The sequence below is a fragment of the Schistocerca cancellata genome, chromosome 9 (genome assembly GCF_023864275.1).
Source record: "Schistocerca cancellata isolate TAMUIC-IGC-003103 chromosome 9, iqSchCanc2.1, whole genome shotgun sequence".
In the NCBI taxonomy this organism is placed as follows: domain Eukaryota; kingdom Metazoa; phylum Arthropoda; class Insecta; order Orthoptera; family Acrididae; genus Schistocerca; species Schistocerca cancellata.
In genome coordinates, this window is record NC_064634.1 from 152,733,758 (window position 1) to 152,746,352 (window position 12,595).

The following is a 12,595-nucleotide window of genomic DNA, read 5'->3' on the forward strand; positions in this document are numbered from 1 at the left end:
GGTTAGTTAGGTTCAAGTAGTTCTAAGTTCTATGGGACTGATGACCTCAGCTGTTAAGTCACATAGTGCTCAGACCAATTTGAACCATCTTTCTTACCTTTTGTTCGCTGTAGTATTGACAATATTCACTGAATAACAAATTTTGACTAGGAGGATTGGGTATGCCTATGACTATTTAACGTAGTGAGCATATTTTAGACAGCGTTTTATTAATTTTGATTCGCACGGAGTGCTGACACTGTATGTTGCTCCCTACCATGTAGGTTACACCTGATAATTCGGCTTTAGGCGGCGAAACTGGTTGTGTTTCAATAAACAACATCAAAGAAAATAGCAAATAAATAAATATCACTTCTTTTGTAACAAGGAAGAAAATAACACCATATAATGGGTTATGTAATGTACCATTAATTATTTCTTTATTGATGAAATGCAATTCATTTCCAGATATGCGTGGATATTAATCCTGCAAACAAATAATTTAAATACAACAGCCACAGATAAAATTATGCGTGACTCACAGAAATATTTGTGATATATATGTCACTAACACCTTAACCTGTGGATGTAGATTGTCACCTGAAGATGGCAAAAGAAGACGAAAACTGCTACTGCAATTTAATAAATTATTGTAGCAAAACGCCAGATATGTCTTTCCTTTTTGAAATGACACTGCTTCGGTTTTTTGAAGGCATCTTAAACCAATTAGCTTGAAACTTTCTGGCAGATTAAAACTGTGTGCCCGACCGAGACTCGAACTCGGGACCTTTGCCTTTCGCGGGCAAGTGCTCTACCATCCTTTCTTTTTTTTAATCTCATTTTGTTCGCTTTTGTTCGTTGCATCTGCTCGGGGCGGACGTCGTAAGACATCCGTTTAAGTTCGTTGTTGATCCATTAACTCAGTTTTTTTTTTATTACAGAGGGCAGCTAACCCTCTGACCGAACACGCTGAGCTACCGTGCCGGCTTCAATATTAAGACTACTGCCCACTGCGACGTTGACTGGTTCAAATGGCTCTGAGCACTATGGGACTTAACAGCTGTGGTCATCAGTCCCCTAGAACTTAGAACTACTTAAACCTAACTAACCTAAGGACGTCACACACATCCGTGCCCGAGGCAGGATTCGAACCTGCGACCGTAACAGTCCCGCGGTTCCGGACTGCGCGCCTAGAACCGCGAGACCACCGCGGCCGGCTACCATCTGAGTTACCGAAGCACGCCTCACTCCCGGCCCTCACAGCTTTACTTCTGCCAGTATCTCGTCTCCTACCATCCAAACTTTACAGAAGCTCTTGTGCGAGCCTTGCAGAACTAGCACTCCTGAGAGAAAGGATACTGCAGAGATATGGCTTAGCCACAGCCTGGGGGATGTTTCCAGAATGAGATTTTCACTCTGCAGCGTGGTGTGCGCTGATATGAAACTTCCTAGCAGATTAAAACTGTGTGCCGGGCCGAGACTTGAACTCGGGACCTTTGCCTTTCGCGGGCAAGTGCTCTACCATCTGAGCTACCGAAGCACGACTCACGCCCGGCCCTCACAGCTTTACTTCTGCCAGTATCTTGTCTCCTACCTTCCAAACTTTACAGAAGGTAGGAGACGAGATACTGGCAGAAGTAAAGCTGTGAGGGCCGGGCGTGAGTCGTGCTTCGGTAGCTCATATGATAGAGCACTTGCCCGCGAAAGGCAAAGATCCCGAGTTCGAGTCTCGGTCGGGCACACAGTTTTAATCTGCCAGGAAGTTTCATATCAGCGCACACTCCGCTGCAGAGTGAAAATCTCATTCTGGGAATTAGCTTGAAATTCGCGAAACTCGTACCCTTACCAACCGTTCGTCCTCATCCTCACTCCCTCTCCCGTCAATATGGGCTGAAGGGGATGAAACAACAGTACAGGAAAAACTTATGATGAGCTGTGAAGTAACAGTGAATTCCAAGGTGGTATGTCACACACTTCCAGCTTTACGTAGTTCCACTAAACACTCAGTCGAGTTACTGGATCAGAATAACAAAGTGACTGGTGGTCAGTTGTTCACAGGATAGTTGTCATAACAATATTGAACAAGAAAATGAGCCTGGTCATGCCTTCCATTGTCATATCGCTTTGCTACCTCCGGTGCCAGCTGCCACAGTCAGTTGCAAACGACGCTTGCAGCCGGTAGCGTAGCAGTGTGGTTTGCTTTCATTGTGCTTCTCCGCGCAGATGTTAAACTACAGTCGATTCAACGTAAGAAGATCCCTGCCTGTGCTGTTGTCAGCTTGCACAGTGCTAACAGCGGCAGGCTCAAACAACAATGTAGCAATGTAGCAGTGCGACAACAGTGTAGCTTTGCCTTAGAGACATTTACAAATTAGCGTCACGTGACTGGTTCAGATAGGTGTGCGAAGCTTCCGGCCCAGACCAATGCAACTCTCATGGGTTTTGTTACTCCGATTCGACTACAGCTGTGAAAGTGTGCGGTAGGGCGATGTGACTATTACCACCTTGTGAGGAAAGCTAAAACTGTACCTTAACGAACGGAGAACACAGTCGCCGAGCCATTACTTCTGCAGCCCCGTGCAGACAAATGCGAACCAACAATACCAGCCACTTGTTTGCTCAGCTATGAATCACTTTATTATTTTGATAGGGATATAGTCTTCACCACAATCTGGTTGTAACCTCCCCCTCACTTACCGACCTTAATGACAGTGAAAAATGAAACCGCGTATACCTAATGGGAGTTTTGGAAAAGCAATCGTCACCGAAGTTAACCTGTCGGTAAAGAGGGAGGAAAGGGTTACATCTTAATGAAAGGAAAAGTGCTAATGAAACTCGTGGAAATTAATTTTGAAAAGGGGTAAAGTTAATAAAGAAAGTAAATGTGCAGCCGTTACGTTAACAATTAACTAGCGGTAATTAGGTATTTGAGATTTGGGGGAAATCACGGTCGCCAGTCCTAAGGACAATTACTATAGTAACTGAAAATGAAAGGTTATTACACATATAATTAGCACTAGAAGCGTGGCAACTGAAGGTTGACACGCGTAGTGTGAAAACTGAAAGTTTGTCAGAAGTAATAAATTTCGCTACACCCTGACTTAATTTAGCAAAAGAATTAATAAAACCGGAAAATCGAAAGTTAATTTAGTGACTGAAGTTAATAGTGAGCTTTCTTTCTGAAGCACATCTAAATTCAGTAAAATACGGTTAGTCTTGGACTACCTCAACAATCATTTCAAAAACTACTTGAATCTACGCAATTTAGAAATAAGAGATTTAACTTTGAACTTGAATTAAATGATTCTGAACAATTAACAATAGTAAAATTTAGTACGTACCAAGCTGAGCTGCAGTCACAGGTAAGCTAAAATACGGTAACAAAGCTCGCACTCTTAATTCGTGCTTGTGTAATCTGAATATTGTAGCCAGCTATTAATGCCATAATTGAACTTTGAAATTAAAGCAGTGAAAACGAGTTAGCTATATTACTTTAATGCTGGCGTTTGAATTTCAACGACACTCGGGTTCATTTCGGAAAAGGAAGGGACTCTGCTTGGTAATGCAATTGGGACAATGAGTAACAAAAGTTCATGTTAAGTTGCTGTAATTATAGTGACGAAAATGGAACAGTTTGAAAAGCTGAGGTCTGCCATACAGTTCTAAAACTTTACGTGCGTCCAGTCTTCCTCGTCGGTTGATTGAAGGTTTGAAGCCGTCGGTCGAGGAGGTGGCGACAGTCACTCATTGTCGGCCGTCGCTGTTGCAGAAGCTGGATGTTGGCGCGCCTTCTTCTCGACACGGTCACCAGACGAAACGGGCTCTTGATGTGCGCTAGTTAATGTTTCCCGTCCGCGACACCATGTCAGAAACTATCATCGCAAGTCGATCGCAATTACATGCTGCCAAACCCCGAAAGTGCGGCAACTCGCGGGAGCGTCACACAACACACCTGCTCCACTCGCTACTCCAGCCAGACTCCTTCTGCTCATCCCGCGCTCCACGCGGCAGAGTTAACACTACCAAAGATCCTACACACTTTGATTCTTCACACGACCTATCGACGTAATCATTCGATAGCAGTTTTCCCTAGGCAAGACCCAGCGTAAAAATACAAATAATATTTACGAAACAAACCAATTATACATCGACATAAATGCATAAATATACAAATAGTAAAACAATTACAATATACAAAGAGACAGAAATGTCATATCTTGAGGTAACAAAGCAAGGAAAGAAAATAATAGCACAATAGATGGAAATAGGAGGATATGCATTTCCGGCGTTACACGTGCCCCACATTGTCTGAGGATGTTCGTGTAACGTAAACAGACTCAGAAAATGTCCCAAAAAAGAAACAGCGGAAATGCATATGCTGAAAACATCAAATAAATTTAGCATTCGTCTAATTAACCATAAACCAATTTTTAGACAATAATAATTGAGTGGAGACACTCCTAATCTTATTCCACTCTGTCATCTTGCACAAAATAAAACAGGTTGACAACATATCAAAATTCATAGAAAACATAGAAAATGGTTTAGCTATTCCAAAATCATTAAAATTCGTATCACTTTAAGAAATGGAATACTATTTGCAAAATTGATCAGAGTACATGGTCATAAAAAACAGGTATATCAAAATACGCAAACTAATAATTAATTACATAGAATACACATTTTTATGTAACCTTTTCATAATTAATATTCTCGTCATGTCCAATTAACGCTAAACAAGAAAATAATATACAGCAGATAAAATAAAACATAAATATTGACAGCAGAATTCTTTCACATCAGCTGTCCGGGAAGAAAAACAACTCCGCCTTCCGTACTCGCAAGTACAAAGGATGCCGACAGCGGCACAAGAGCCGACAGCGGCTCCGCCTCGCCACTATCGTTGCGCCCGCCTGTGCGGCACGCTTGATCTCACTCGCCCTTGTAACGGCGTTTCCAGAACGTCCGTTTCACTGAATTCTTTCGGAAAAACTCACTCCCGAGTAATCTCAAGGAGTCCATAAACACTATCACAGCGGATAACTCAACACTGTCCATCATGACACGCATGTACTAGCCTGAAACTTAAAACAGCGTCTAAGTACATCGGCAATGACTAATAAAAGTACACATTCATGAAATATTACAGCCAGTTACAATATCATATTTACATTCCTCAATCTACTGTGACTCAGCTGAAAACTTAAACTAGCAGCTTGGATTTTTCAGATGATTACTAATCAGTTACTCTTAAATCATTTAGTCAAAATTAATTACTTATTAATTACAACTTCTTTAATGACCTCTAGGTCAGGCAAAAGCATCGTAACATGGCACATCCTTAAATCTTACACTCTGTATTTACATACTGTACAAATTACCCTTTCTGTGGTATTAATGGATCCTAGGTTGGTACAATTTCAAGTCTACAATATTCCGTATACCTAATCGTTTTCCAGAGCTTGGATACTCTAAGCAATAAGCATTTGTGTGAGGTATACCAATGACTTTATTTGGTCCATTATAAGCAGACTTAAATTTAGAGATTTCATTGTCTATCTCGCTCTATTTCTCATGAGCTTTTACACGTACTAAGTCTCCGATTGCAAACTTAGCAAAACGCGCTTTAGCGTCATGACGACGTGTGCGTGCGTCGGCTTTTAGCTTCATTACTTCTCGCAAACGATCTTTTTTCCCACCAATACTGATGTCAATCCGTGGAGGGAATTTGATTATCTCTTCCAATTCACTTTCTACACTTTTGTCAATGCCGAAATTCCTCACGTTACGGCAGTTCAAATTCATTCCTACATCAATGTCATCTGGCCAGTTAACAATGTGTATAGGCTGGTATTGCCTATGCACACAGTCTCCTGCCTCGTCAAAACTAACTACTATTGTTTTATCTTGTGACATACATGTCAAAGTTTTGCTTTCGCAATTAATCACTGCACGGTACCTTAATAGCCAATCTAACCCAATAATTACTTCCGTAGTTAAGTTTGGCACGACGACAAACTCTTGTTCAAATCGTGCCCCACATATATCGAAGTTGACAAAAATCTGTTTTGTGACCGGTTTACTGGCCTTCCCAGTAGCACCGATAATTTTCACTCCTGTTACTGGCATAACTACGATGCCAGGTCTGTCTTTCAGTAACTCAAATATTTTCCCAGATACAGCACTCAATTCTGCACTGGTGTCAATCAACACGTTTAGTTGTAGGTCGTGCATATTAACAGACACTACTATCTGTCTACTCTTGTCCTCGACTGTATCTTTATTTTCCCACAGTAAATCCTCGTCTATATCCAGGTCATTCCAGAAAAAACCATCCGGCTTTGATCCTAAATCCGGCTTATCTGGCGGCCTTTTCAGCCTCTGTTCACATACAGTTTTAATTTCAACACGTTTGTCCTGAGGCTTAGTCTGTAGCTTCGCCTCCAATACCGAAACCTTTTCCTGTAACTCGTCAACTGATGGGTGTTGCTTTGCTACCAATTCATTAATTGTCACCTTCGTTGATTCCTCTTTGGTCAGACTGATCTCATCTGCCAATCTACCTGGAGGAATGTGCCCAGTAGTTTCTGCAATTACTTCCGCTAGGTCTGCGCAACCCACACTGCTATCGTCTGACCGTATAATGTCAGCTCTAACCTCACACACGCTGTAATCTATGTGCTTTTCTACCAATCGTGTCCGGCTATCACTAAAATTTTCGCAATCTTTCTCCTTAATACTCTCGCAATGTTTAAACTGGAGGTTTGCGTCGGATGGGTCGGCTACTTCTACCACTGAAACTTTCGGTAAGGTCTGCCGGTTAGGGCCAGAACTTTCCGTTACTACCTCAACATCCAACTCTTGCGGGACGAAACACGATGAATCTTGCTCGTGCTCCCCATTAACATCAACTGTTTCTGGTAAAGTCTGCCGGTTAGGGCCAGAAATTTCTATCATTTCACAAACACTATCTTCCTGCGGGACGAGACGCGGCAAATCCTGCCCGCGCTCCCCATGAACGCTTCTCCCATACAGACCCCTATAATCTCTTAGTTCGTCGTATAAGCGACCGAACTGCCTTAACCAGACCTCATCCCTCTCTGCATCCCCTCGCTCGATGACGGACGTTTTATCCGACATCTGATATTCTCTCAACACTTGCGAATCATTCTTAAACTCAATCTCCAGTTCCGCTGTGGGTATTACAGCTGCCGCTTTATAATCGATTTCCGGAACACTACTTAAATTGTTCTCACTGACAGTGAATGTACTTCCTACTGCCGTGTATACAGCTGATCTACTACTTGTGGGCGCACTCCTTTCTCCTAACACTGGCACACTCTCCCGCCGTTGATTATTCCACACGGAATTTTCATAACGGCGACACCTGGGTTTTCTCCTGTTATTGGGCCTCCAAAATTTCTCCACGCCCGGTCGGCCCCTCACCGGCGCGGCTAATGGTTTCCCTGTCTCGTCCCAGCAGATACGGTCCCCGGATGCTGCTGAGGCGGCTCATCACACCCTCTGGCGTTATTACTATTCTGTGAGGCCCGTATCACGTTAGTACGATACTGGTTTCCGTCATTCCTGTTATTATTTGCATTGTACCGATTGTTATTACGGTCCGAACCATTATTGTTATTGCTGCCATGGTTGCGGTATGCATTATTTCCATGGTTATCGTTGTTGTGGTTGCTGTGGTACCCGTTGTTGTTACCACGGCCTCTACCACTGTCGCGATTATTGCGCCAATTGTCCTCGTCCTCAACTCTGTCCAGGAAATCATTGATTGTCCTGTGATTGCTTCCTACGTAGCGTTTTGTGTCATCTGGAAGCTTCCTGTAGAGTTCCCAGACTATTTCGGATTCCGTGCGGCGATCACGCAAATATTCCAACTTGCGGATCCAGCCCTCACAAAACTCCTTCATCGAACCGCGCGAATTCGCATCGAAAGGCCTCGATACGACAAATTCGCGCCAGACACTTTGCTGTTTTTGCTCTGACCAGTATTCAGCCAGAAACAAATTTTTAAACTCGTCAAAAGTTAGGTTCGTAACGTTGAGGTTTAAGCCCCAACGCTTGGCATCACCAGCCAGCACATCAATAACCGCATTAATTTTTCTCTCATTAGTCCATGATCTGGGTAAAACTCTTTCACAATTTTTAATGAAATCCGTCGCGTGTATACCGCCTTTTTTCAAGGGGTCGAACCGCTCCTCTTTCGTCAACAATTCCGAACTATGTGCACAGATTGGCACATAACTCTGTTTTTCGTCAAGTTTCTTTTCTAATTCCGACACTCTCGTAATTACTTGGCAAGTGGTTGTCGCAAGCGTTTCCACTTCCCTCTTTTTCTCTTCGCAGGTATTAGCCTGCTCCCTCACTTTAGTGTCTACTTCGGACACTAAAGCCTTTAAAGTTTCCACCTTCTGTTGATCCTCTTTTTTCACTAATTGAATTTGTTCCGTCACCTTATTCTCGATGATCGGAGCAACTGCTTCTCCTACACTTTTCTCGATTCTGCTAATTTCGGAATCAAAACGAGTATTTATGCTCGCAATTTCCGCCTGAACGCCTATCATTTCCTGTTTAAGATTACCGATTTCGGTATTAATTACAACAATATCTTCTTTGATTTTATCAACTTTTGTATTAACAACTCCAACATTGTTGTTAACAACATTAATAGCTTTGTTCTGATTGTCTAGCTTTCGTTCAATTTTTTCAGACTGAGCTTCTTGCTTGGCAGACTGAGCTTCTTGCTTGGCAGACAGAGCTATAATTTCTGCCGATTGACTCTTGATTTCATTAATCAAAACATTCAATAAATCAGTTAAATTCCCGGAGACTACCGGTTTTACTTCCGTAGCTGGTTCCTCTATATATGTTCCCCCGTATTCATCATCAAGGGGTACAGATTTGATTTTCGCTTCCGATTCCGAAACATTTTCTAAAGTTTGGAATTCCATTTCTGCTCTTTGTTGCGTTTCGGCGGTCGCGTCTTTCATGCTAGCCGCCTGCCCCTGAACAATGGGAACCGCCGTGCGCGTTTCCCACTGTTCTACCGATTGTTCCGTATCCAAGTCTACCAAATTTTGGTAATTGTTGCCTTCACTCATTTTAATAATTTTCAATATAAATGACAAATCTCAAATATAATTAGGATTACTCCCACTACTTATTCTCGCTGACGTAACGGCCTGTAAGTAACCAGTACTTTGTTACGAGATTTGCACAATGCAAAATTCGTGTCCAGAACAACCTCAAATCCGAAGATTGTCCTGTCACCAGGTCGCCACGTGTAACCTCCCCCTCTCTTACCGACCTTAATGACAGAGAAAATGAAACCGCGTGTACCTAATGGGAGTTTTGGAAAAGCAATCGTCACCGAAGTTAACCTGTCGGTAAAGAGGGAGGAAAGGGTTACATCTAAATGAAAGGAAATGTGCTAATGAAACTGGTGGAAATTAATTTTGAAAAGGGGTAAAGTTAATAAAGAAAGTAAATGTGCAGCCGTTACGTTAACAATTAACTAGCGGTAATTAGGTATTTGAGATTTGGGGGAAATCACGGTCGCCAGTCCTAAGGACAATTACTATAGTAACTGAAAATGAAAGGTTATTACACATATAATTAGCACTAGAAGCGTGGCAACTGAAGGTTGACACGCGTAGTGTGAAAACTGAAAGTTTGTCAGAAGTAATAAATTTCGCTACACCCTGACTTAATTTAGCAAAAGAATTAATAAAACCGGAAAATCGAAAGTTAATTTAGTAACTGAAGTTAATAGTGAGCTTTCTTTCTGAAGCACATCTAAATTCAGTAAAATACGGTTAGTCTTGGACTACCTCAACAATCATTTCAAAAACTACTTGAATCTATGCAATTTAGAAATAAGAGATTTAACTTTGAACTTGAATTAAATGATTCTGAACAATTAACAATAGTAAAATTTAGTACGTACCAAGCTGAGCTGCAGTCACAGGTAAGCTAAAATACGGTAACAAAGCTCGCACTCTTAATTCGTGCTTGTGTAATCTGAATATTGTAGCCAGCTATTAATGCCATAATTGAACTTTGAAATTAAAGCAGTGAAAACGAGTTAGCTATATTACTTTAATGCTGGCGTTTGAATTTCAACGACACTCGGGTTCATTTCGGAAAAGGAAGGGACTCTGCTTGGTAATGCAATTGGGACAATGAGCAACAAAAGTTCATGTTAAGTTGCTGTAATTATAGTGACGAAAATGGAACAGTTTGAAAAGCTGAGGTCTGCCATACAGTTCTAAAACTTTACGTGCGTCCAGTCTTCCTCGTCGGTTGATTGAAGGTTTGAAGCCGTCGGTCGAGGAGGTGGCGACAGTCACTCATTGTCGGCCGTCGCTGTTGCAGAAGCTGGATGTTGGCGCGCCTTCTTCTCGACACGGTCACCAGACGAAACGGGCTCTTGATGTGCGCTAGTTAATGTTTCCCGTCCGCGACACCATGTCAGAAACTATCATCGCAAGTCGTTCGCAATTACATGCTGCCAAACCCCGAAAGCGCGGCAACTCGCGGGAGCGTCACACAACACACCTGCTCCACTCGCTACTCCAGCCAGACTCCTTCTGCTCATCCCGCGCTCCACGCGGCAGAGTTAACACTACCAAAGATCCTACACACTTTGATTCTTCACACGACCTATCGATGTAATCGTTCGATAGCAGTTTTCCCTAGGCAAGACCCAGCGTAAAAATACAAATAATATTTACGAAACAAACCAATTATACATCGACATAAATGCATAAATATACAAATAGTAAAACAATTACAATATACAAAGAGACAGAAATGTCATATCTTGAGGTAACAAAGCAAGGAAAGAAAATAATAGCACAATAGATGGAAATAGGAGGATATGCATTTCCGGCGTTACATGGTCCTTCTCAAAGACTTCCCCTTTTAAATGTAACTGTGAAGACAGATGCTAACATGTCGATTTAGAAGTCCTAGATCGTGTTGTTTTGTTCAATTACTAAATGTTCTGCGTTGATTGCTAGTTACTGTTATTTCAGCGAAGATCCATACATGACACACCTTAGTAATTCCATCATTATATTTGTGAAAACACAGTATCTAAAACACCTACGGAGATAAGCTAGATGTTAACTGTTCTGATCCACGGAACATCATAAGGGGAAAACTTGTAACTTGTTGTAACTTCACAATAAAAATTTTCTCCCCAAAGCACACACATTACTTCGTCAGATCACTGCCAGAGTGACAACTTCACTCAGTTCATGTTAGAAGAGACTACCAGATGGCGCCGCAAGCGAACCGTCTAGCAGGCAATGCTAGCTTCTCGCTAAACACTGATTTCGGCAGTTTTGGTGATCCAGTCGAGAAAGGAGGTCACCCTGGCGAAAGCAGATGGCGTCGGTGTGTGGCATCCCGCAGGTGACCCAAAGCTCGAGACACCGATCTGCTTGTAGCCTGTGGCGGTCTTGAGAACAAGAGCCCCGCCGCTGTCACCCTGCAATGCAAACAGATTTTAGTCAAATGTCTGAGCACAGTGAAAACAAGCCTGCCTACAAATTAAACAATGAATGTTTGGCTAAAGTTTCGTAGCCATACGAAGAGTGGAAAATGGACAAATGAAGTCTCAAATTGTCCACCATCAGGTCTACTTTAAAAAAAAACCTTTAATTGCTTGGAAGAAATCACGGTGATTAAGAAAACTTTCATTAGTGATCTGAGGAAATATCGAAATATTTCGGGAAGAGTTGCCGTTGTTGTTGTTTGTTGTTGTGGTCTTCACTCCCGAGACTGGTTTGATGCAGCTCTCCATGCTACACTATCCTCTGCAAGCTTCTTCATCTCCCAGTACCTACTGCAGCCTACATCCTTCTGAATCTGCTTAGTGTATTCATCTCTTGGTTTCCCTCTACGATTTTTACCCTCCACGCTGCCCTCCAATACTAAATTGGTGATCCCTCGATGTCTCAGAACATGTCCTACCAACCGATCCCTTCTTCTAGTCAAGTTGTGCCACAAACTCCTCCCCAATCCTATTTAATACCTCCTCATTAGTTGTGTGATCTACCCATCTAATCTTCAGCATTCTTCTGTAGCACCACATTTCGAAAGCTTCTATTCTCTTCTTGTCTAAACTATTTATCGTCCACGTTTCACTTCCATACATGGCTACACTCCATACAAATACTTTCAGAAACGACTTCCGGACACTTAAATCAATATCCGATGTTAACAAATTTTTCTTCTTCAGAAATGCGTACCTTGCCATTGCCAGTCTACATTTTATATCCTCTCTACTTCGACCATCATCAGTTATTTTGCTCCCCAAATAGCAAAACTGATTTACTACTTAACGGTCTCATTTCCTAATCTAATTCCCTCAGCATCACCCGACTTAATTCGACTACATTCCATTATCCTCGTTTTGCTTTTGTTGATGTTCATCTTATATCCTCCTTTCAAGACACTGTCCATTCCGTTCAACTGCTCTTCCAAGTTCTTTGCTGTCTCTGACAGAGTTACAATCTCATCGGCGAACCTCAAAGTTTTTATTTCTTCTCCATGGATTTTAATATCTACTCCGAACTTTTCTTTTGTTTCC

General features: G+C 42.1%; 1 protein-coding gene across 1 annotated transcript in view; it reads right to left on the bottom strand.

The window, feature by feature from the left end:
• Nucleotides 1-11,323: 11,323 nt before the first annotated feature.
• Nucleotides 11,324-12,595, bottom strand: part of LOC126101249 (brachyurin-like) — a 119,081-nt gene continuing 117,809 nt past the window's right edge. The window contains exon 7 of the mRNA XM_049911936.1: nt 11,324-11,491. Coding sequence (XP_049767893.1) covers nt 11,324-11,491 — 168 coding nt within the window. The remainder of the gene's footprint in view (nt 11,492-12,595) is intronic.